We start from the raw sequence: 26,445 nt of genomic DNA, 5'->3' as shown, positions 1-26,445 counted from the left end.
AACATTTAGAATTTATACAGTTGTCAGGTAATTAATTGAACAAAGATAAAAAACTGGTATTCCAATAAAAAGTTGGCTTGAATTAGTTATATTGGGGCTCTTAGCATTCTATTAATTTGTATGATATCATTAATTCGAATAAGATGTATCTTTCGATGAAGGGTTAAACACATTAACTTGCTTAAAATATTCATTGACATTTTCAAAGATCACGCAATAAAAGTTTGGCCAGTCTATATTTCAAGCTTGCCATAAAATAAAGCCATAAATGTTTTGAATAATTCTAATTGGAAAACACGTGCAAGGCAGTACTGCCTCTGTCCACTGTTTCAAGGACCTTCACTTGTTTATATAAACCCATCTATGTAAATCCTATTGTCCAACAGGCATAATCCTACAATCTTTGTGGCCGAAACTTATCTCAGTTGTCTTTCGCTTAGCAACCAATAGAAATGTACCTTTAAAGCAAACATATCGGCCATTATTCCTATGCAAAACTCTTCTAAACAGATAAGAAAGCCCACTTAAAGCACCTACCAAAATTTGTGAAAAATGTAGAACGCACTTAAAGCCAACCAACCAGAGAGGAAAGAACTGCTCGGAAGATTCCAAAGCGAATTTCGGGGAGGAGACTGCGTCTCATTTTAAAGTTAACAAAAAGTCGGATGTGTAGAAAAACGACACAGAGGAGCAGCAGATAAAGAACCTTAACGGTAAAGTACGAGTATCTAACAGATGCGTCCAACAACAACAGCAGCAGACTAATAAGCAGAGAGAAGCAGAAGCAAAAGCAGAGATACAGCCGCAGAACCAGCGGCAAACGAGTTCTTTCTTGTTGGAACCGAACCCGCTCTGCTCTGAGCGTTTTGCACTCAACGAAAGTCGAAAGAGAGCGCCCCACACCATACCAGAGTACGGGTACCACATGGTGGTGGTGCTGTAGAGTGGTGGTGGTAGTGAGGAGAGCATTGGTATGCTAGTGGTAGTGGTGGTGGCAAATCAGCCAAACGCGTTGAAGGTCTTGCCCCGCCACCAGAGAGCAGACCGGAGCACACACTGGGAGTGCGACCGAGAACGGAGATTTCCACTCAACTGGCGCCGTGCCATTGGAAAGGCGAGAGTGCAACAAGAGCGGCAATAGTATGCGGTATCTGTATGGTGGTGTGGAATGAGAGAGATTTGTGTGATGTGTCGTTAGGTCGAAACGGTCGAGTCGAGTCGGGTCGGGTCGTGTACCTTTTGCCACAAATGTTTTGCCAGTCAGGCTAAACTGACTGAGATTTTGCTGCTCCGCATGAGGCGCAATTCTATCGAAGATACTGAAAGATACTAGTGGAAAAAGTACTTGAGAGATGAATCTTTAAAGTTCAGCACTTTTCGAAATTCGTATTACTTCGTGTGTGTGCAACAGCGAGAGAAAAAAATTCCAAAAGAAAATCATAATAAATATTGGAAAAACCACCAAGTGTCAACTGAGTGAAGCGTGAAAAATGTTCCAAGAATATAATCACAGAAATTTGAAATAAATTTCCTACAAAATATTTGTATCTGAAACGAGTCGCAGCCGCAAGGAAATTAAACGAAAATTCAAATAAAAGATCAATTCAAAGAGAGATTTCAATCCGAGTCGATCGTCGTGCGAGAGAGTGCGTGCAAAGTGTATTCCAGCAATTATCCCACGTGTTCCGATCCGGCCGCCAAAATTATTACGCACAATTCCCTGAGCGTGTACGGTGGCGGCGTCATGTGCGCCTCCCCGTCCACGGCTCCCGGTTTCTTCAACCCGCGGCCCCAGTCCGGCGCCGAACTCTCGGCCTTCGATCTGGGACTCTCCCGGTCGATGGGACTGGGCGTGCCGCCACATACGCCCTGGCACGACCCCAATCTGGGCAGCCACCTCCATGCCACATCGGCGGGTCCGGGCGGTTCGCTGGCCGGCACCACAGGCACCAGCACCGGCGGCGGTGGCACCACACCAAGCAGTGTCGCCAGCCAACAGTCGGCGGTGATCAAGCAGGATCTGTCCGGCCTGTCCGCATCCACGGCGAACCACAACCAAAGCTCCCATCACGGCATCAAGGAGGATCTCTCCAGCCTGCCCAGCGCCAACGGAGGCTCCTCGTCGGGCCATCATTCGAGCGGCGTGCAGTCGGGCCATGGCCCGGACATGCTGCCCATCATCAAGGGCCAGCCCGCCAGCTGTGGAGGAGGAGGTGGAAGTGGGGGAGGAGGCGGCAGCACTACACCCAGCTCCCAGGCCAACAGCTCGCACTCGCAGAGCAGCAACAGTGGCTCCCAGATCGACTCCAAGCAGAACATCGAGTGCGTTGTCTGCGGCGACAAGAGCTCCGGCAAGCACTATGGACAATTTACCTGTGAAGGTGAGTACTGATCATCATCTGCGGATGTAACATTCAGATCCATTGTTTGGGGGTCAATTGATTTCGACTTGCATGTGTACTGAGTACGAAGCACAAGGAGTATCTTTCGGTTGAAGATGACCAAACAGAAATTGGCATCGCAGTTTTTCGTAATAGAAAGGTAACACAAAAGCGTGCCTGCCAGCCGCTGATTTTTGACAGTTTTCGGTGAATTATGGCAGTTTGATGAGTTGGCAGTAAAATCCTCCACTAAGCAGAAATCTTCTCTGCACTCCGATGGATGTGGGTGTGTGTGTGTGTGTGTGTATCTTCTATGGCATGCAAATCTTTTGGCGGGAGCGCAGCTGGAATGTATGTATCTTTTTCTCAGCCTGGGAAGTGGCCAAACGAGCCAAAGTGCAGCACAAAACCTTGCTTGGAGTTGATCGGCCCGAAATCATGTGGAGATACATTTACGAGCCAAAAGTTACGTTTATGGCATGGAAGATACTTTTGCATTTTGTGCTTAGAGTCAACATCCTAGAACTATCATTTGGGATTTTTCAGAATTTAAAAAATTTAGAAATATTACAACCATCCAGAAATATTTCCCAGCTCATCTTTTGCACAAATATCGTTTAAGGAACGATTTCCTAGATACTTTTGCATATCTGGTCAGCCGTTACCGTTAGACAGAAAGAGAGAGATAGAGAAAGAGAGAGAGAGAGAGCAGTGTAGCTCTTGAGATACAAAAGTGTAGGTTTACACTCGTATAGGGAGATGGCCTCTTAGGCGACCCGAGCACGCACTGAACCGCCAGAGTCTCAACGTTCCAGCTTATCGTCAGATAAAAAATTATTATCTAAATAAAATACGGTCCATGCTTTGTCCTAAGCCAAACACAATTGTTGTGCAAACATGCAAATTGTGCGGCGGTGGCGGTGGCGGCGGCGGCTGCTAAATGAAGCGCCCACCTTTTTATTGTCTCTCCCTCTTAGATAGAGATGGAGATAGAGATACTCGTACTACGAGGGAACTGCATTCAGAGAGAGGGAGAGAGAGGTGGCAGGGGGAGAGGTTCTCGTACTGCGGCTGTGGCATTTAGTGCAACTTCACGTTGAACTTGTCATAATCGTATCTCTTCAACTGTTCTGGAAGCAGAGCAGAAGACTTGCCTCTAGAGAGAGAGCGAGATACAGTGGGAAGAGACACACTTTAGATACAATTCCGCTTGCCACGGTTAGCGGTTAGTAGACAGAGGTGGTACTCCTCTCTGATTGCACCACTGTAGTATGTTTGGCGGGGTGTTTTGTGGCTTTTGTTGGCGCTGCTATTATTATTAATCACCGAGCATTTTGTACGCATGCGCAACCCACAAGAACAAGAACAATCTGTGACCGCCTCGTTGCATTCTGAAGGTGTTTTCTCTCCCTCCACTCCATTCCACTCCACTCCATTCCACTGTCCCTGTGGCCCATGTCTCGCTGCGGTATGTAGTGCATGGGTATCTGCCGCATCTCTTGCGCTCTCTGCCTGTTGGCTCTGATGATGTTGCCACGATAGCAATCTATTTTGTTCTATGCAATCGCCAGACAACCTCAGCCTTAGCTTAAGCTTCACTCAAAGGCAAACCTCTATGCCTACAAAATGAAAATAAAACTAAGGAGAAAAAAATATCATAATAAAGCGCATAGAAAGCGCATACATGTCTCAGGGCTCATATCATTGCCGGGGTTCTAAGAGGTTTCTTTGGAGGTGAACTCAAACCCATAATGTGCCTGGCTCTCGTCCTTCAAGGTGCAGATACATTTTGTTGATTTTTCGAAGAGAAAAGAAAAGATATGGGTAGTTCCTCCGCACCAACCCGTTTCGCGACTGTCTGTGTCCGTATCCATGTGCTCACTTGTGCGTCTGTCTCGCCGTCCATCTGTCTCGCTGTCTGTTGTCCGTGTGTCTTGCTGTCCAGTTTCCAGGTTTCAGGGCACGGGCACACGAGAGAGCTTGTCGGCTCAGTATGTGAAATTTATGCCAAGACACCCTCCCTGCACACAGAGAGCGCTCCGTACTCCCAAGATTAATTGTAGCTTATGCGTGTTGTCTGTTCCTGTTCCTGTTCGCTTGCCCTGCCTTGCCTTTCTGCCTGCTCCTTGCCAATCCTCTGCCTCTGCGTCTGGCTCAACTTCAACCCATTGTGGTGGCAACTTGTTTGATTCCACACTCTCTGCCACACAGCTGTTGCAGCCTCCTATTTCTCGGGTGAAATTAGGCAGAAGATACGCCAACGTTTTGCACTCATCAGCCAGCGCTCCAAAGTGCCTTCTAACCTTTTGCGAGCTCCAAAAGTCACGGTTCGGTGGGGCTCGTTCGGGGTCTCAAAAAAATGTGCGCTGATAAAAATGCCTTGATAATATTAATGATGATCAGTGCATGGCTCTAATGTGGCCAAAAGAATCCGCTATGGAGTACAGACATCAGACTCCTACCTCCTATTAATTTAGCCATTTGTCATGGCTATTAGGGGCCCAAAAGAGTAGATATCCCCGTGGATCCTGCATCATCAATCAGTGGCAGTGGGAAAAGAGCTGGCAAAATATTAAAAATACATAATTCTTGGCCAGCATTTCCCTCGAATCCATTGAATTTCAAATTGCAACGCGAAAAACTATCTCAGCACCCATGTCAAGAGGTGGAATTAACATAATTTATCTACCGCTCATGACAATGACAAATAAATTTTGCGAAATATAACAGCAACTCCGCAAAGTATCTTAGTATCTTGGCATGTATGCAATTAATTAAAACAAACGTCAACTAAAGCTGTAGCTCGAGCTGAAGCTACAGCTAAAATTAAGTGCAGCTCTGATACGGAGAATATAAAGAGTTGTAAGAAATTGCCATCACAACTAATTGTTAAGCGCCAGCCGAGGGCCATTAACTGCCACATATAATGTGTGTGTGAAGTGCATCCGCCAGATACAGAATGTCAACTCGGGTGGCGGTTGCTGCTGCTGCTCCATTTGCAACATTTTCTGCAACATTCAACTCATTTAAATAGATTCCCACGTTCGACAATTAAAGAGCAGCTCCCGAAATCCCAAATCCGTAATAAAATTCCAAGTTTAAGGAGTAACTTCCTTCGGTAATCCACAAAATTCTGAATGTCGCAGATCGCTTGGTCAGTCTGTCGTGTATCTTTCGCGTTCTTTTCCTTATTCATTCCTTCCTTTTGTGCGGAATTGCATTCAACATGTGTGGCTTTTTAATTAACTTCATTATGATGTGGGTAAATAAATTACTTGTGGGGAAGTTTTGAATTAAAAATTCCCATTTTCTCAGACCGATTCTGAAATTTCTGCATCCCCCAAAAAGTGGCTCTAGTTAGGAATTGGAACTTCTGCGAAAAAACATTTGTTCTGTGCATTGACTCATAAAATGTTAAACGATTTCCATTTTGTTTTTTTTTGACATAAATCACTTGAGAAAACTGTCCAAATTATAACTGATTATAACATAATATTTTTCCAAATTTAATATAAACCATTTCTTTCTTTGAAATCTCATTTCAAATTGGTTTCTTTTTACTCATGCAAGATACTTTCCACCTCTTGACAATCTGTTAAATGGCGCTCGACTCTAAAATGCATGTTTCCCTGTGAAAATTCATTCGACTTTAAGCAAAAAACATAAATCAATTTGCTGTCCGTGATACCGACCTCCTCCTCCTTCGTTCATTCTCTCTTCGAAAACCCGAATATTAAAAGATACAAAGTAAATACGAATCCAGAAAATTAACAACGCCCACTGGAGGATTGCAATTTATGACGTTCGCTCGTTTTTTTGGGAGGCAAGTAACGCCCGCAGCCAGCGGATTTCTTATTTATTAATTAGCAAGAAATGGAAAATAAATTCGAGGCTTGTATTAAAAATTTGCATTTAGTTGGGGCTCGAAGCCAGAGCGATGCAAAGGAGGCTGCTCCCCGAATTGAGTCAATTTCTTGCCCATAACATTTATCAAATAAATCGCATTTTGATAAACATTTATAACTTCCGTGCGATTTGCAGTCTGGTCTGGCTCTTGATTTACAACTCGGTAGCAGCTCTTTGCGCCCCTCGTGTGTGTGAGTGTGTGTGCCATGTGGCATGGGGTAACTTATGGCCTCAATGTTTATGTTGACAAATTTTTATGTTCCGCAAGGAAATAAATATTACATATGGGAGGGTTAACGCAACGCTCGAGGGTTAACGATTATGTCATAATAATCATATTTATAGAGAGAAAACAACAGAAAGAAGGAGATTAATGGAGGAGAAAGACACAATTCTTTACAATATTTCCAGCAGAAACAGAGCTCTGATATTTGCATTTTCGCACAAGCAGAATGTATCTGTGGATTAACCATTTAACCAATTTCGTAACACTTTTAAAGATACAGAAGCAAATAAACGGAGAAAAGGAGAATCTTTCACCATCCGGCTGGGAGTGGGGCATGAGGAATTACTCAACGTTGTGTCAACATTAATGAGCTCAGAGCTGAACCCTTCATTAAAAATAAGCCAACCAGCCAAGCCAAAGGAAAATCACCAAAAACAAAACTTAATTGTACAGATATTGTTAAAACAAAGAAACAACAAAATCAGCATCCAGCAAAAGCCAGCAAGGAGCAGCCGCAGCAGACATTGTAATCATTAAAACTTGGCTTGTAGTACAAATCGTTGTACTTAGAAGAAATGTTCAAGCCAATAAAGCAGCAGCCGACCCTAGACAGAGACTCAGACTGAGACTGGAACTGAGACTGAGACTGAGACCCAGATCCAGTGGAAGGTCTAACCCAGTGGAAATCCCTCTGTGGAAATGAGGCGCAAAAAATTCATCCTGACACGATGCGATTTCTAACAAAAAGGGGCGCCCGAAAAAGACTGAAAGACTGCAGTAGAGAAATCGTGAACTACCGACTTGATCCGCTTTATAATGTAACGGTTTAATTAATTATGTTAAGCTTTTGGCTCTCGAGAGATCTGCTGCTGCTGCTGCTGCTGCTTGGGCTCTGGGGCAGAGAGTCGTCTCGGTTGTGGCTGCCACTTCATGCGCAATTTTCGTTTTCAACTAACTTGGTCTAATCGATCAGGCCCAGCGAAATGTTGGTTGCAACTTTTGCTTGGCACGTTTTTATTTTGTGTGCATCTCCGTAGTGGCTGTGTGGCACTTGCAACATTTGCTAGAACCGATCTCTGGTACGACATGCCCCGCAGTGAGAGACTGGGGACTAGGTCTGTGCTGAACTGAGGCCTGGCCGAGACTCTTTAATGGTGCAACAGGCCAAGCAACACGGCTGTGCTGCAGCAATAACCTCTCTTATCGCCATGTGTCGCTCTCTGGTCCGAACACCACAGCTCTTCTTGTACATAGTACATGACCAGGGCAGACCCTGCTCCAACACCGACTCCAGCTGCAGCTTGTGGCTGTGGCTGCCCAACTTGCCGCATAACTTCACATAGCATCAGTTAAATCAAAGCTAAATCGCTTATCTGAGCTCGTCGGCGTTTTCCTTTTGGTCGTTTTTGTATATTTCTGCAACGTGTATATCGTTGTGACACATGAACACTCCAAGCAGTACTCCGTTGTGCCAACAATTGCGGAACGTTCTAGGCAGCAAGAGGACACTTTCGAAAGCGCTTCCCAGTTTTGCCAATTTGATTTACAGTTGACCTATATGGGGTAATAAAGCAGGGCCTAGAGCCTGGGTATCAATCCCAGAGGGGGGCCGCCACCTGTTCCGGCTCTTTTGTGTTCTTTTGCCGTCAGCTTGGCCCGTTCGTAATCAGTGCATTTTGTAGATACTTCGTACTCGTACCACAGAAGAGTGGCATGATGATGGTGGGGATTCGTGTCTGTCTGTCTGTCTGTCTGTCCGTCTATCTGTGTGTCTGGTGGGCGCTCTGGCTGTGTAATTATGTTTCGGTTGTACTCCAGATATTTTGTCTAGCCACCTCTGGACTCCCTCCAGTTCAAGCTCCAGCTGTAGTTGGAAGTCTCCGCGGAGTCTTGCAGTCTTTTGAGTGGCGGTGTGTGCTAATTACTTGGACTAGCTGCTTGCACCATGTAAGCTTCAACATTTAATTATTGCACCTTAATGATGGCTCTTTCTCTGTCTCTCGTATGTGTTTTAATAATTAGAAAATGAGCAAAGCCTTGACTTTTTCTCTGGCTCTGACACTGGCTTTGACTTTGCATTGCAGTTCTTTGAGCCCAGCGATCATTGACCGCAAATGCTGAGAAAATTGAATTGATTGCGGATATATGTATGCCAACAGATAAAGATACTCTCGCCAAAGATACAGATATACTCTCACCCAAGACACAGCCACTCTCTCCAGCGAATAATATAGAGATACGAGAGTTGGCAGAAGCCAACTAATTTAACGTTTTAAATTGCTCAGCCAAGCGGCAAGCAGACCATCTCGTGTCTACATATCTAAAGATAGTATTTTTGTTGCTGCTGCTGCTGCTGCAGTTTCAGGAAGTTCAATTAATAAAACGCTTAGCTTAGCTTAGTTCTTGGAAAACCCCTCGTAACTGTATTGAACGCTTTATGGCGCGTAGCGCACGCGATACGAGTACTCGTACTCGAGTATTCTTCTGCCACCCTCTGGCAATTAGGTGAAGCGGTAATTGAAACTACCGCAAAGTTAGCTCTAGACTAAGCCAAAGCTAGCCACTTAAGTTAGCAGAAGTCCTAAGCTTAAGCTTAAGCTGCAGTCGAAGCCATAGAGAGGGCAGTGCAAGGGCTTCCATCAGGGGCGAAGCTTCCCACAGGTTGTCAGCTCTCTCTCTCACACACTCTCCATGGGGCGATCCACCCTTTTTCGGTTATTGATATAACACGATATCGTATCCCTCCTACCCCGAATTGGTTTTTGGTTTACGGTATCTCCAAGCTACGTTGTACTCGTATCTTCATCAATAACGACGACGCGCGCATCTTTCGCATCGCATCGCATCGAAACGTACTCTGGGGATGGGGCAGCAGCTCTAGATAGAGTCGCGATAGGCGCATATGGGCAGTGTGCCTCTGTTGCACACAGTTCTTTCAGGCACAGGCCGGCCTGGCTGCAATGTCTGTCTGTCCATCTGTATCTCTCTCTCCAACAACAGCAGCGCAAAGGCGCAGTCAGAGTTTAGTGGTAGGAGCAAAAGATACCATTGGCTAAGAAGGGGTTAAGCAGTGGAAAGAAGAGGTGGCAGAAGAGAGCGAGAGGAGCGGGAAGATAGATGGTGGGGGGCAAGGGAAGACGACGAAGAGTAAAAAAAGGCAACGGTACGTTTTGGCAGAAATCGTGACTTGGTACAATATCGTTATTCGTAGATCATATGGTGTAAAAGCATCCAGTGTGTGTAAGTGTGTTGTATCTGTGTGAGTGTGTGCCCAGGTGTATCTATGTGTGTTCGCAGAGTATCCACTAGATGTGTCTGTGCCCGAGTCTTGGGTTGGTCTCTGGAGCAAACCCACAGGCGGGCACTGGAGAATAGTGAATGCTCTCTGAAGGATTATGAGATAATCTGGGATGTGATGGCATTTGACCAGCAATCCTCAACTGATTAGTGAGCTTCTCCTTTTGAGCTCTTTAAAATAAACCATCTTAATTTTCCCTTTCTACCTCTCTGTAGTCATTTCTCTATAGCGCATTAATCGATCGACTTTAACTTTCCATCAGTTTCAATTTGCTGGCCACGTTTTGTTTTCCCCCATTTCGGTGGGAGGCTGCAGAGCCACACGATCGCAATGGCAACGAGAAAAAAAAGCATTGAAAAATCTTTTATAGCCTGTGATCGTATGCTATATGTGAGGGATGCGGGGGACTGGTGGTGGGTTGCAGGGAGTATAGGATCGAGTCTGTATAAACGCTCAGCGCTTACATATTTTGTTTGATGATGATTTTACAGCTTAAAACGAATTTTATGAGCATATGCCATTGTTTTGAGTTATTGTGAGAAATTTTCTTGGTGCATGGCCCAAAGCCAAATGGCCCAGACAATGCTAGCAAGCCGCCCTCTCTGGCCGAAGCTCTTTATGCAGAAAACTCAGATGCAGATGCAGATGCTGCCTAGGAGAGCGAGAGCCCCCCAGTGATACACATGTTTAGATACGCGTCGGCGACATTAACTGGCAACAACACCCCAGCATCCCAGCCTCTCAGTTCCAGCCTTAGTGCCAGGTCCAGGGATTGGGTTTGGGTTTGGGTTTGGCTTTGGCTTTGAGTTTGAGTTTGGGCCTCTGTCCTGAAGCACTTAGTCGAAACGAGCCGTGGCCGATCTGTCCGTCTGGCCCCTTAACAGTAAATTCGTGGCATCCGCGGCTGCCAGTTTTCCTTCTTTCGGTGCGGATTCCACAGCTTGGGCCAAAGTACGAGTACGAATACGAGTACGAGTATCTCCGTGGCTGGCCAAGATACACTTTGTTAATTGAAATCCATTAAAGGTAATTTTATGGGAGGCGTTAAGCCATGAAACGTGTAACATGACCATTGACATGGGCATCACCGAAAGGAACCAGGCAACTGCGACTCGGCTGCGCACTGCGATTGTTGTCATGAAGTGAGGCTGGAACTCACTTTGCTTTACAAGTGGTAACAATTCTTTGTACTCCCGGGGTGCCATGGAATTTGTACAACTTGCTGGAAAAACAAAGACATGCCTCAGCCGAGCGGGGGGTTTATTCCACAATTTCTCTAAGAAAAGTCCAAGAATCTGTATCTACATGTATTAATATTCTTCATCACTTTTCTTTTTTTCAGGCTGCAAATCATTCTTCAAACGCTCTGTGCGACGCAATCTCACCTACTCGTGTCGCGGCAGTCGAAACTGTCCTATAGATCAACATCATCGCAATCAATGTCAATATTGCCGATTGAAAAAGTGTCTCAAAATGGGCATGAGACGCGAAGGTAAGACTCTCTCCCCTACCTCTCTTTTTAGCTAATATAAGTATAATAAGTATTCCTCAGCAAAACATATAGAACATCTAGAACAAAGAGATTCCTGGTTGTGGGTCAATTAAAAGTCAAACCTAGAGGCAAACAAAATAAATTAAATGATCGGCAGAGGCAGCAGAGCAGAGCAGAGCCATAGAAGAGACAGAACGGAAGTAGAACAGCTTTCAGATGGCGGACTCGATGACTAAATGTCACATGGGGGTGGGTGGGTGTCGTTTCGGTTCAGTTTGAGTTATTTGGGTGCCAAGAACTATGCCAAAGAATGTGGATCACATCGGATCAGGCCAAATATCAGGCGGCTCTCTAGCAGAGCAGCAGTCTTTGGGGTACAGCCGCCCCGTCGCAGCGCCGCCCGCTGCCTCACTCTCGTGTGGCAATCATCCACGCACCACAAATTGCTTTACCCAGAAACGGCCGTAATAGAAAAAAATAACAATTAGGCTGGCAGGCAGGCGAGTGCAACATTTTGACCCCAGAGATCAAATGCAAACTCGTTCGATCATTTGTTCATAATTAAACAAGAAAGGAAGGCGAGGAGGCAGTTTTCGGGGGCATAAACGAAGCTTCAGATACTCTTAAAAATACATATTTTATGGATTTTGTATGTGTCCCGTAGTAATACTTGTATTTTTGTCCATAATTCTATACTGAATCCATTCACGAGAAGATTCTGTGCAAAGTTTCAGCCTGTCTAAAGACTGTCTAAATCATTATGCACTGACAGAAACTATCCATAAAATCTATCAGTTAATCAATGCCGACTGCTGGCCAATATGTAACTAATTTGTAAGCAAAGCCATGCCAAATATTTGGCATACTTGGGTGAGACTTGTTTTCCTGGCAAACGCGCTCACAGATTGCCAAAGGCAGCGGCTCCACTGATTGACTGATTGACTGACTGACTGACTGCCTGACTGAGAGACTGACTGACTGACTGGCAGACTGGACTGACAATGGCCAGTTACACTTGTCAGCATTAACAATTAACGTCTGTCAGGGAGAGATAGAGCCCAAGACTGCAGTTAGTGGACGCTAAGCTGTTATTATTTGCACTAATATTGACAGGTTTTTCGCAAAATGCTAATAACCAACGGCAGCCGACGTCTCTACAGACTGTACGGACTGTACGAATCTCTGACGCTCATACATCGATTTGGGTTAAGAACGAAAACGTTAATTTATGGCGACTATGGGCAATTAAAATGCAGCTAAAGCCACAGTGCTGTAGACAGAGCTACGCCGCCTGGCCTGGTCCTCTCAATGCACTTGTAATTAAATGAATATAAACATTTACTTAGTCCCCGACTAAGCCCCGACTTGGAGGGGCTATGGCAATGGCTATAGCATTTCAAATTTACCTAACCCAATGTTTGCTCGAGCCGCGAGACAAGTTTTTGGCTAATGACACAGTCTGAACCCCCCCAGGTCCGAGCTCATATCTACAGAGCTACCTGTTGTTGAAGCCCCATTAATTCCGATTATTTCCTCACTTCTCGCGACACCGAGTCCGCTACCAGATCTCCTACTTGTCCCACTGCTAATAAAACTCAAAAGAGTTCAACACCTTTTTTCTCTGGAGAGGGATTCGCCTTGAGTCACACATTTCCTCAATGTAATGACAAGTTCTGCGTAAAACTAGTCCCCGCTCCTCTCACCTCGCAATCAGAGCTAACAAATCGTGGGAAAATCTTATTTCTGCATAGAATATTTCCTTCGCTTTTACCCTCTTTAGGCGAGGTGGAGCGATAGGGAGGTGGGGGGTCAGTACTTTAGACGTAAAGCGGGACAAAGGTGGTGCCTGGGATGACCCTGGGTCAAGAAATTGTACGGGTTTTGGCATACAAAAAGCCGAAACCTGAAACAAAATCAACATGAAATCTGTGTTCCAGGTCGCTCTAATTAAATTCCAGTGTCAATTGGTCAAGGGCCAAGGGGGGGGCTGGACTTTCAGCAGAAGGAAAGAAGCCAGAACTGGTCAGAGATATTTTTACCATACATTTTCGATCGAAAAAACGAGTTTTTATTAAGGGAAGCAACATTTTACGGAATTTATTATATTTTTTAAAGGGATTTGATGGGTAAATGGGATTGGACTCGTAGAGGAATGCAGATGGGATATTTAATGGGGAGGGTTGTTTTTTTGGCTGCATGCAGCATTCCAAAAGATTGAACTCTGCTGTGCACTTTGACCCCGAAATGAATTCAAAATGCAACACCTGCATTCGGGGCTTGGTTCGAACGCATTTCTTGGCCAGAGACAATGGCCAGAGATCGCGGGCTTAGTACGAAAGAGACTTTGCTGGTTAGGAAAGTGGGTCAAGCAAAGGTTTGTTTACACCTCAGCCAAACAGCCACAGCAAGCACTCCACACCTTTATACGACAGACAGCAAACACACATCCTAGACACACCTAGAGCTCCAAGAGAGAGAGACACAATCTGGGCAACAAAATCAAAGCCTTGGGGCCTTAAAACAAAGCAATGGCAAAAACATTATTATTGATCGAAGCTCTCATTGTACACGTACAGCTGGAAAGGGAACCTGAAACGCTGGCTTCAGCACAAACAAATCTCTACCTGGAAACCTAACGTAACGTCTTTTGTCGAGTGATTTCCGTGATCTGAAAAGCGAAAGCACTTTTTGGTCAGTCCGGCACACACATGATCTGGAAATCCCTTTTGCATCGTGGTCCCCTGGAAAGGTGTTTGTTTATTGCTTTACCGAAGCAATTAAGCTAAGGGTTGCTGACGCACTGACCAGGCGCAGAACCAGTTCCTTGACCACTGTCCGGCCAGGGGAGAGTGCGAGAGACACTTATTTACAGAATATATTTGCGTAATTGTGCAGAGCGAGAGGATTCCATAAGACTTTTGCCTACTTCTACTCCCATTCACTGGGTGATCTATGGGCAGAGAGCGATCCGAAAACCGGTTGGAGTGTCCAGTGTCCAGTATCTTATTTATGCGCCTGGGAAAATATTGTCTGACCGCAAGAATAATGCAAGAAGCTAAAGGCTGCAAGAAAAGAGATGCAGACCAATGGCTAAGCCTGTGGTTTTCGGTCCGCAGATCAGGCCACAGATTACAGCAGCCAAGAAAGCAACATCACACGAAGGGATTGTGGTCCTTGGCCCCGACTTGCCCTTTTTTCCGATTTCTTTGCTGGCGCTGATTACTTAATGAATGAATCCTCCAGTACGCCAGCACGTGCTCAAGTTTCCGCTTACATGTCACTCGAGAGAGCGTGTCCAAGTGGCTTAACTTAACTTTTGCATATCCCATGGTCATATGTGCAAATATCCCATATCCACAGTCCACAATCAAGCAGACCCATCCCCAAGTCCAGGTCCATGTACATGTCAATGTCTCTGTTGCTGTCTCTGTGGGGAAATTCCGTTTCCGGCCTCGAGTTCAAAAGGCCTTTCACTTTCCATTTAGCTGCTTTGTTGTTAAGCATTTACATTGTTAATTATAATGTTTAAACGTGAATATATCTCGATCCATACATATGTGTATGTACTTTTAATTCAAACAAAAAGGAAAGAAAAGAAAACCTGTGCACATTCCATTTGTGCGATTTGCATTAAACGTAAAACTTTGGAATCTGCACAACTCTCCCCTACATCTGCTTGCAAGATCTACTGCCCGGGATAAACATATGTGTGTGTGTGTGTGTGAGTGTGTGTTTGTATCTTAAAGATGCGTTGAAAGTATTTAGTTCAATTTGCATATCTAAGCAGTTGCGACAACCAACACCCAGCAATGGGGTTGAAAGCGTCTGAATGGGTTAGGGTTCGTTTTCTGTGGGGTAGTAATGCCCTGCCAGAGAGAGCAGCGAAAAGTATCTTATAACGTTGTCTTGGACTTGGGACAAAAGGCAAACAACACAGCACAACGACGCAGATCTGTGTGCGCGAGAGATGCGTCAGAGATTGAGAGATTGAGGTGGCCTGATATTGCCCATTGTGCGCTGTGGCAGCTTTGCCAACAGATCTGAATGCGTCTCATTGTGCGGCGTGTGATGTGGCGGTCAAAATAAGCCCAACAAAAGGGATAGTCCTTACCACCGGGGTATGCCAGTCTACACATAGTGACTCTCTTTCCATCATATCATAGTCTTTTCCAATTGAAATTCTGCCAAAATATCAACTAATTTCCCACATATTCTTCTGTCTCTTTGCAGCTGTTCAACGGGGACGCGTACCACCCACACAGCCTGGTCTCGCTGGCATGCATGGCCAGTACCAGATCGCCAATGGGGATCCCATGGGCATTGCCGGCTTCAATGGTCACTCGTACCTCAGTTCCTACATCTCGCTGCTGCTGCGAGCGGAGCCATATCCCACGTCCCGCTACGGCCAGTGTATGCAGCCCAACAACATTATGGGAATCGACAACATCTGCGAGCTGGCTGCGAGGCTGCTCTTCTCCGCCGTCGAGTGGGCCAAGAACATACCCTTCTTCCCCGAGCTGCAGGTCACCGACCAGGTGGCATTGCTCCGCCTCGTCTGGTCGGAGCTGTTTGTGCTGAATGCCAGCCAGTGCTCGATGCCTCTGCATGTGGCACCACTGCTGGCGGCGGCGGGTCTGCACGCCTCTCCCATGGCAGCGGATCGGGTGGTGGCCTTCATGGACCACATACGCATCTTTCAGGAGCAGGTGGAGAAGCTGAAGGCGCTGCATGTGGACTCCGCCGAGTACTCCTGCCTCAAGGCGATCGTTCTCTTCACCACCGGTAAGTTGCTGGACATCCTCTACAAGGATGTGCCCGCACTGCTAACGAAAGTTTCAGCACTGCTCGGAAAGTCGTCCGGCTCCACCAACGACGATATCCTCAATGTGGTGCGTGACCATCTCGATGAGCTGAATCGCCAGGAGATGGAGTCGCAGGCTCCCACCCAGGCGCCCATCCATTTGGCGGCTTTCATGAAGAGTGTGGCCGGCGTTGAGGCTGCAGTGCAGCAGGCGGAGCAGCACCAACAGCAGCAGCAGCAGCAGCAGGTGCAGCATCAGCAGCAACACCAGCAGTTGCAAGCTGAGAGCAAACCCTCTCCCATCTGCTCCTCTGCGGCTGTGGTGCCCTCCGCCGGCAGTGCCTTCAGCAGCTGCGCCAAGTCCACTGCCAGTGGCTCCGAGATGGATCTCCTGGCCAGTCTCTATGCCCAGGCGCAGGGTGCGTCCTCGAGTGGGGACTCTTCCGGCCACAATAACAGCAGCGGTCTGGGCGCCTCGCTTCCTACTCAATCGCAAAGCGGTTCGTCCTCCCTCAACATAACCGCCTCGCCGCTGAGTACTTCGCTGGCCCCCGTCCCTGCCCCAGTTGCAGCCACCGTCTCCGTATCCGCACCTTCCTCTCTTTCAATCCCCTCTTCGGTGGCTGTCACCACCTCGTCAGCCTCTTCGCTGGGTGGAGCCTATCAGACGTCGTCCGCTGCTGCGGCGGCTGCTGCCATGTTCCACTATCAGACGCCGCCGCGTGCTCCCTTCGGATCGGCCTTCGATATGTTCCATCACAGCACGCCCTTCGGGGTAGGGGTGGGGGGTATGGCCCACGGCCATGGCAGCGGATCCTTTGGCAGTCCCACCTATAGATATTCCCCCTATAGCCTGGCGGGCAGTAGATGGCAGTTGTAGGCCGTTAGTTGTCGCTAGAATCTCATCCCGCCTCAGTCGCATAGCTCTACCTGTAAATGTATCTGTATCTATGTCTATAGCTAGTATAGCACATACGTGTATCTAAAGTTACTTTAGTCGCTATCTAAGTATTTATTGCCTTACACTAAGTCTAAATTATTATAGCCGTAATCCCTAGCCTATAATCGTTATTGCCAAAAACTACGCATACTCGTACAAAGAATCGATGAAAGTTTGGAGTACAAATGAAGAAAGAAAATCCTCAGAATATATATAAAGCTGTTGCTGTTAAACCAAAAAATCTAATCCTGGCTTGTGTTTTTACTCGTTTATTTCGTTACTAATTGTTTAAACCGCTTGTTGACTAATTGTTTAAGTATTTACTAATTAACATTACCTCCCGGCTAACATTTTACTAACATTACTACTGATGTCTTGAGAACCTTCTTAACTTCAAGTGTAATCCAAAGTAAAGATAAAGATCCCAATAGATTTCGCAGTAAGCCTAATATTTCTACAATATTATTGATAAAAGTTCATAGAAGTGATGTACGAAAATTAGTTTTGGTATCAAATGTAAAATAATTATTTCATATCTTCAATCTTAACTGATGATAAAAACTATTTTTGAAACAAGATTGAAGTTTGCCATAATTAAAACTAATGAGAGTTCAAGAAAACATTTACAATTTGCTAATTAATCACTATGATCAACTTATTTCGGTTTCAATAACTAATATCTTGGTATTCGTGTATATAATTTAAATCTGAATTTGAAATTAAAATAATTTGATCATTGTTAGATAATTTTCTAAAATTATTGTGTATCAATTTTACAGTCATTTTCAAAGATATTTAATATTTCTGAATCTATTTGGCAAACAAAACAAAAAGAAGCAAATCAATCTCTTGTTTCCCAATTTTGTGGACGTATTTGAAACATTTTAAAGTTAAAAGTAAGAAACACTTTTTCATTCAGCAATAATTTCAATGATAAATCAATGATTTCCAACTCGTTAAAGCTTCACAAATATGTCATGAATTTTTTGTCAAAAGTCTCATGAAGGACTATTATTCCTTCTATATTGATAAAAACTCTTAAGAGGTAAAACAAAAATTAACCAACATTATAACCCATCCGTTTTCTCGAAAACCTAAAGTGATGAGCTCTCTCTGATTAAGTTTTCGGGACAAACAAATATCCCAAGGTAAAGGCTTACAGTTTTGTTTTTCATTTATTACATTTTTATTTCAGCACTTTGGAAAGCTTTACATTTGGTTTAAGTTTACAACGCTAAAAACTCAATAATTTGAACAAAATTTACAGTTTTCCCTTCTCCACACATTCATTTATTTATTACTAATTCTTACACATTTTTATTTCGTTTTTTAACAAAAAGCTTCACACAAAATTTTATCTCATCCGCACGTGGCTACAGAACTCTGGACTTTGGGATTGCACAAACAAATGCACATCTAACACGCACTCAAACACACAAACATATACACACATAAATCACAGCCACTAATACGTGAATATTTAAAAAATATATTTCCTAAGTTTATAAGTATATATTTAGGTTCCACGTGATAAATAAATCATTGATGTTTTGTACGCAAATAGAAAGAACAGACACTTTTTTTGAGGCTACTTAAGTTAAGTTTAAGTTAAGTTTAGCCCTAAGTTAAGGTTTATCGATTAGGGCAACGTTCCTACCTCTAACCCAAGTGCCAACAAGTTTTTAAATTTGCAACATTTACTCGATTTGCTGTTGCATCAAAACTTATAGACGCTTCGGCACCAATATATGATAAAGCAAAGAAATAATCAGCCACCACCTGAATGTAATTAAATTCAAAGAAAACTATCTGAAATAGTTTCCAAAGTATTCTCCTTAAGATTAAAGTGAAACTTGGTTCAAGTCTGTACCTCTCCCATGTGTAGCCTCCTTTATGCCACCACTCCTTTCTCGTGTCATGTCAACCAGCTGTCGAGGGGCACGTCGCAATTGTTTTTTCCTCTAAGCTGATCCAAACAGATCTTCCCTCTAGGCCCCGCTCTTTCACTGTTTCGCGGCGACGTTTATTGACGTCGCGATACCACATTATGAACATTAATACAACACTCGTTTATGTCGCTTACTTACAAGCCAAACTCTAACTCTGCTCCAACTCCAGCTCCAACTACAATCCCGAACCCACTCCGACCCGCTCCGACCAGTGGACCATGTCCAGGCCTTGGCCAAAACTTGCAATGAAAATGATTTTTACAATTTCCACAAAACGCTGTGTGTGTCGCTAGGCCAAAGCTCTGCATCTGCCTCTACATCTGCCACTGCCTCTCCTCCACCGTCATCTCCTCTATGAGGGGGCGTGTGTGGCATGGAGTTTGCTCGTTCGTGGACTCGTGGACCCATGGACCGACCCGACCCGAACCGACCAGCGGTGCCCATGGTCCGGGACCGAGTTGCAAGCCACAATTGCATTTGAATTGGCTGCATGAGTCCATAAACTGCAGCCGATCAATCGCTGCGTCGTCGTCCGCATCGTTTTCGACTCTTTCTTTGCAGATTGTGGGAGACGAGACACGATCGCGGTAGTAAAATACCGGGTATAGACTTACTAGATCTTCTGCTGCTGCTGCACATTGACGACATGTCTTCTGTGGCTCTGATCCTATGGCTGTGTGGCTGTGTGTCTGCGGCATGGTTACCCATGGTGCATCTTCCATGGACAGGCCTCTGGCTCCGTCTTCCCCCATTCTGATTGCTGTCGTTTGTTGTAGTTGTTAAGAGTTGTAGCTTTCATGTCTTGGCCACACTTTTTGACCAACATTTTGTGTGCTTGCGCTTTTGGTTGTGGCTTTGGCTTTGGCTTTGGCTTTGGCTCTGGCTCTGTGTCTGGGGCTGCTCAAATCGTTTTGTGGCGCTCATTGATCGCTTGCGCTACTTTTTCCCTGAAAATTGCCAGAGACGTGCCTGGCGGCATGGGCTCCCCATTCTTGTAATTAACAGTTTGAGTCTAGGCAGACGGTCTCGTTGATTAGAATCATTAAGGGCGCGTTTCGATATTAGCTTTGGTCTGGGAGTCAAAGTTTGCACAAGATTTAGATTCAGTTGATAGAGTGCCTCGCTCTCTTGTCTTTTTACAGTTGACCCCACATGACCCCCGATCCTTATTAAAACTAAATAAAGCTATAACTGTTTTGTGACCAGGTCCAGGCACGAACTGTGCTCAGAACTGGTGCCGCCATAAAGAACACAAAATCTAATAAAATATAATGCAGCGATTCATAATTTTGTTAAACAGCGTCGTCTCCCTTTCCCGCCGTACCATCCTTGTGGTTGTGTGGCTGTATGCTTTTCCGATATGTCGAGTCGCCTGGTGGCTTGGTCCAACTACTTTACGGTCATTATGCATTTAAAACACGCGGTCACGATCTCTACCTCCCTTCCTTCCCGTAAATATCAACGTCTACGTCTGCGTCTGCGCTGCTGAGTTAGTAACTGCGACGAGTCGCAACCCGAAAACCAAAGCCCAAAACCAAAAACCAAATACAAATCGAAGCCAAAAACTCGTAGGGTACATAACTACAAGGCAGCCAAACGGTTTAACAAAGAGCCAGAGTCGAAGGTAGAGAGCCAAAGCCATAGTCAGAGTCAAGAGAAACAAGACAGAAAGCACAACTTCAGAGGTGCCGAAGCATCTAATACCCTTACAATAAATCGTTAGATTTTGGATATATGAGGCAGTCTTTTATATCTTTGTGTCTTCTCAGAGCACACACAGACTTAATGGCAATTCATTGAATACTTCTACCGACTTCATTGCAAACATTTCTTTACATTCATAATACCCTGCCAGAGAGCATGAAAATCAAAGTCAACGACAAGGCGAAACCCCTCGAGAAAGCTTCGCTGCACTCTGTGCCTGCATTTCTTTTCGGCCCCAAAGACCTGGAAGTGGAATGTCTTTCACTTTAAGCATGCAACTCCTCCGCTGTCCCAGTCCCAGTCCCAGCCTTCTTCTCCTGGGACTTCTCCCTCCTCCGTCCCACATCCAGTCAGCATCATCATCTTTGCTGAATTTCAATGAAACTAAAATTTTGTGCGCCTCCGCCGAGACTCCCTCTTATGTTGTTTTGTGTTTATGATTTTCTATTTGGGAGCAGACTCTGGAAGAGAGTCCAATCCCGATCCGTCCCAGGCTAATGGAAAGTCAATTGACAATTATGGCCATGGCCAATGAAGTGATTCGTTCGAGGCTCTCTGATCTGGAAGACTGACCATGTCTAATTTGTATCGCCATCGTATCGTTGAGACTTGAGCTTCACGATTACGAGTACCTCTGTTTGTTTGTTTCTTTGTTTCGTTCGTTGGTTGGTTTGACTTCATGCTTGCTCGTGGTTTATGAAATGGAATGGTTAATAATGGCTAATTGAATTTCTGTTGTGTTTTGCCTTTGGCGACAAATCATTTAACTTGATTTACGCGCATTGTGTGGGGGCTAAAAGTGACTCTGCTCCTTTGATTCTCCAAGAGTGAGTGGCTGACTGTGAACCTCCTTCACTGTGATTCTCGTAGACCTAAATTTTCTGCAGCTTCGGGCATGAAATTTATATGATAGCTTGAATCTAAAAAGGTAACCATTCGTTTATCTGTATAACTGCATCGGCAGCGATTTGCTTAAGCTGTAGATTTCCTGCCCCGTATTGGCTTTCAATTGACACTTGTCTTTTATGTGCAGCTTTTGGGTTTATGTGCAAGCAATGCGACGCCACAGCCATTAACGACATGCAGTCAAATGTGAGACTCGAAACCGCGACAGCCGGCCCCTGCAATCATCGGATATATGAGCCTGACATCAAATCATGATGATATCGGCTGGCAAATGGCCAAATCATTAGCCCCTGAGCCGCCGGTGCGGCTGCTCAGCTGCAAACGAATATATCAGCTGGTTGGTGTCTTTAGCTTGTTTTGTCAGTTTCAGTCTTTCTGTTTTGCGTAATGGAGTCCTCGTGTGTGCAGTGACTAATTAAGCAAACAAAATTTCATATGCAATTTCGAAACGCCATTCTTAACAGCAAAACAGCCGCTGCGACAACCATTTAAAATGCTTTAAAGCTATGCAAATTTACAAGTGCTGATGTCTAATTTGAATTTCAAACAGACAAACACTGAATATTGTATATATAGATTTAACGAAAATAATAGAAAATGCTAAATTCAATGCCGGTCTGTCCGTTTTTGTACCCTTTTGCTGAGGGTACCACGATTTAGGATTGGCTTTCCGCTTAGATGAGAACACCATTTTGTAAAATATATGTTCTACAGGAACAATCAGGCTTTGAATGTAGCTAAAGCTGATGCCCAACACCAAAATTCCTTAACATCAATTGCTTTGATAGAGTATCTCAAGCTTCGGTTTTCGAAACTACCCTTCCATCTTGATTTGGCTAATGTTTTTCCAACAGCATCGGCCTCTTGATAGTCATACTTTTGGTGCCTCGCAATTAACACTCGAACGACGGCACACGCTGCGTATGCGCAATACATCTAGCGGTTGACTGTGTAATTAAATGCCATGGGCTAACAGACAAGAGAGGAAAACCCGCAATGGGTTGGCCCGGGGCGTTGTCTTTTGGTTTAATTTTTTCCGAAAATTTAATTAAAGCAACTGTTGTTGACCGTTTTTCAATTCAATACATAAATCTTGTAAGAAATGATGTAATCCCCGCTAGTTTCGTCATCAAACTGTTGCTGTTGTGGTTGTTGTTATTGTTTTGTGGTGTTCTGTGGTGTTTTCAACTGGAGACAATGGGCGTGTACCCCGGTTTGTGTTTCGGTGAATTGAAAAACTTCGAGCTATCGAAAGCCACAATTATGTATTGTATTTGCATAGCAAACCAAATGGAGTGATCTTTATTTTTATTGGAACCTTTTCTGCTTTGATTCTTTGTTGTAGATGCCTGCGGCCTGAGCGATGTGACTCACATTGAATCCCTGCAAGAGAAATCACAATGCGCTCTCGAGGAGTACTGTCGGACGCAGTATCCCAATCAGCCAACGAGATTCGGAAAACTTCTGCTCAGATTACCCTCGCTGCGAACTGTTTCCTCACAAGTAAGTAGAAGTTTTACATTATAGCTTCAAAATATACAAAAAAGAATCTACCCAAAACATATCCAGAATCCTCTTTGTTATTCTTGTATTTCTTAAACATTTTTTATTAATTCCTTGTACTTTTTCATTGTCTATTTTCATTGTGTAGGTCATTGAGCAATTGTTTTTTGTGCGTCTAGTCGGAAAAACGCCCATCGAAACGCTGATACGCGACATGCTCTTGAGCGGCAACAGTTTCTCGTGGCCCTATCTGCCTTCGATGTGACACACGATGTGGCGCCAATTGACAACAACTTGATCATCGGCCGCAGCTGTGGCGGCTGCAACGCTCAACATCAATCCAGGCATTGGCGGTGGCGGTGGCAGTGGCAGTGGCGGAGGAGTTTCTGGCTGTGGCAGCCACAATATTGTTGATCAGCAATGCAATGTTGCTGCTGCTGCTGCGACATACGTCGGGGGCAACAACAGCAATTGCAACAACAGCGGCGGCGGCGGCAACAGCAACAGCAACATTTGCAATCAGCAAATCAACAACTACCACAGCAGCAACAATAGCAATGGAAGCAGTGCCAGCAATCATATGAGTGCCACAAGTTTCTTCAGTGCCACAGGCAGCAGCAACAGCATCAGCAGCAACAACGATTATATGGCCTCGCCGAATGTTGCATATGTGACACCAGCGTCTGCAACTGCAACATCTGCAACAGCAACAGCCACAGCAACATCCACAACGATGCTGTCTAATTACTGCGATGCCGCTACCATGATGATGGCCGCGGCGGCAGTCAATGCAAATCAATGCCTGCAACAACATCACCAGCGCATGTTGCTGGCAACCAGCGGTGGCAGCAACAGCAGCAGCAACAATGATCACTTATCTGCAGCTGGTTCACTGTCATCTGCCTCATCGACGCCAACAGCAATAGCAGCAGCAGCAACAGCAACAGCAACAGCAGCCACGACTGCCACATCCACCCCGCAGCAACATTTGCAACATATGCAACATCAGCCGCAACAGCAGCAGCAACAATCGCCACCAAATTTAATAGATATCAGCGAAGTTCCTCTCATTGTGGATGTCAAGTAGTGTAATTATTTATGCATCTAGAAATGGGGCTATAAAACAATGTTGTAGATACCCAAAAATCCAAAATCCCAACCCAAAAAAAAACCAAGAAAAAATGTAAAAACAAAAAAAAAAGATATGGACGATTCGTGTAGCTTAATTGTTTAATTTTTGTTGTATTTTTGTACATAAATCTCCCGAAACCCCTCAAAATAAATTAAAGATACTTACCCATATCCGGAGAACTTTTAAAGTTAAGAGCCCCTACCCAAAACAGGGGTTCTGTTTACAATAAAAATGTGTATAATATTTCAATGGCACTGAGTTCTACTTAAAGAAAAGTTAAACAAGAGGAACATCTCCTTAAATCTCCCCCTCTCAACAAAAAAAGACAAAAACACCTGTATGTTAGTTAAAATATTTATATAAAACTATCAGATACAGATATATTAAAAGAAAGATATAGATGTTCTACTCCCAGTGGTTTGCAGAAATATACCAAAAATTTTCTTAGCTATTAACTTACTTTGATGTGTGGCAATTTTATATAAAGCGTGCTTTAGCAATTTTATTTTTACTTTAAGTAAAATTTAAAATGTACTTGTTTCTCCCCTCGGCTCTTTAAGGGCGGGCGGAGTGGCACAATTTCGTTTAAATTTAAATCCAAAATTTAGCAAATTTTTTGTTTAAGACAATTCAGTGCAAGTTTCAGTTTTTTAAAACACAATATTTTCGCGTAAGCCTAAGCATTATTTTATTTATGTGTATAAAAAAAGTATGAAAAGTTTTCTATATTTTGTAATAAATAAAAATTTGCGTTTATACTGAACATTTTAAGTCCATTTCGTTTTCTATTTATTTTGGAACCTTATTTTTATCTGCAGACAAATTTTGTATATAGGAAGAAAACAAAAAAGTATTGTCATCGATGCTCGAAGCCAATTTGCGTATTTAATAAATAAAATGCAATGGGGGAAATCGAACAACAACAAAAAAGGAAAAAAACGTGTGTAAATAATATGAAAAAAATCAAATTAAGTATTAAATAAATACAATTGCTTATTGAATGCATCACGTAAACGCGTGTAAATACAATTTTAAGTGCGATTCCGAGGTATTTAATGTATGTAAATCTACTGATAAGGAAATAAGTGGATGCTATGGATGCTCGGCAATTGAAATGAAGGTGTCAGCGATTGTGTTTGTGTGTGTCCTTATCACGAATTAAAGACACATCGCAGTAGAACAGGAAAAAAAAAACATCCACATCGGAATCATCCTCACCATCAGCATCTCTCGAATTGTTTATTGGGTTCAATCGAATGTACTTGAGTATTTAATTAGCATAAAAACTGTTTGTTTTACGTTTTTTGTATGGATTAATTTCGATATACGAATGAAGTGTACGTTAAAAAAAGTAATATTTAATAAAAAATACAAAGATAATTCAATGAAAAAGTTTCTCCAGCAAAACCTGAAAAATAAATGTAAGAATATTTTCATATTTTTTCCACTGGTTCTATGAATATGTCCGCTTTCTATTGAAAAGCATAAGCCGAAACACAATCACTTCGTAAACACAATCCCCCGCCCTCCCAATGACCATTGACCGAAGGAAACTTTCATAAGTTCCAAGACAACTTCCTCAAAAGCCCAAAACATATGTATATCTGAACATTAAGTGGTACGTGATGCAACAAAATATCATGTGTTGCAGAAATAAATGCTCAAGTCATGAGCAAAGGCACTGCACCCACCTCAATCCACAGAGAGATCCAAAGCACATCCATACCATACACATACCGAAAGATACATTCATCCATGGTGGGGGCAATTACCCGAACTGCTCTGAAATTGCCAATAATGAGACATGCAACTTGTGCGCTTAGCCTTTGTAATGGATTGCCGTGGATTGGTATCAATTGCAGGTCAATTCCTCTGGAGCTCTGTGCTGCTCCGATGCCGTGGTGCTGGGGAATTTCACGCGCCGACAAGATAATCGTCGGGATTCCCTAGTTTGCTCTGGGCAACAACCAAAACCGAAACCGAAACCCCAACTTAAGGATCGTGCAATGCAGACAGCGAGACTCCAGACCCAAGACACAGACAGACAGCAGGACCGGTCCGAATGAAAATTGCTGCTGCTGCCTGTGCCAGAGTCGAGAGTCGCTGCAAATGACAAATTAGATATCGAAAATAACAATTTGATCGACAACCGATCGCCACTGCTCCACAGAAAGAGCTACAGCTACAGCTTCAAGCCCAGCTACAGC

The 26,445-nt window shown here is 44.2% G+C and overlaps 2 protein-coding genes across 3 annotated transcripts; both read left to right on the top strand.

Moving 5' to 3' along the window:
- The first annotated feature begins 1,221 nt into the window (after positions 1 to 1,221).
- On the top strand, positions 1,222 to 23,408 carry LOC117586024 (steroid receptor seven-up, isoforms B/C). 2 transcript variants are annotated; one of them, XM_034275859.1, is made up of 5 exons: positions 1,244 to 2,381; positions 11,154 to 11,303; positions 15,534 to 16,085; positions 22,949 to 23,106; positions 23,255 to 23,408. In XM_034275859.1, the coding sequence occupies exons 1-5, from the start codon at positions 1,745 to 1,747 to the stop codon at positions 23,369 to 23,371; spliced, it is 1,614 nt and encodes a 537-aa protein (XP_034131750.1). In that variant the 5' UTR covers positions 1,244 to 1,744; the 3' UTR covers positions 23,372 to 23,408. The 2 variants fall into 2 exon arrangements, with proteins under 2 accessions (XP_034131751.1, XP_034131750.1); XM_034275860.1 differs by lacking the exons at positions 22,949 to 23,106; positions 23,255 to 23,408 and adding an exon at positions 16,393 to 17,299 and having other exon boundaries at positions 1,222 to 2,381; positions 15,534 to 16,338.
- Positions 23,372 to 24,557, top strand: LOC117586423 (probable serine/threonine-protein kinase DDB_G0277071; the record flags this gene model as incomplete). The annotated part of the gene is made up of 2 exons (XM_034276460.1): position 23,372; positions 23,406 to 24,557. Coding segments are annotated over 2 exons (789 nt in total), but the record flags the coding sequence as incomplete, so codon positions are not given.
- Between the last annotated feature and the right edge of the window lie 1,888 nt (positions 24,558 to 26,445).

This window comes from Drosophila guanche, unplaced genomic scaffold, assembly GCF_900245975.1.
Source record: "Drosophila guanche unplaced genomic scaffold, DGUA_6, whole genome shotgun sequence".
Taxonomy (NCBI): domain Eukaryota; kingdom Metazoa; phylum Arthropoda; class Insecta; order Diptera; family Drosophilidae; genus Drosophila; species Drosophila guanche.
The sequence above is the reverse complement of the archived record's forward strand: the minus strand, read 5'-3'. Positions and strand labels throughout refer to the sequence as shown.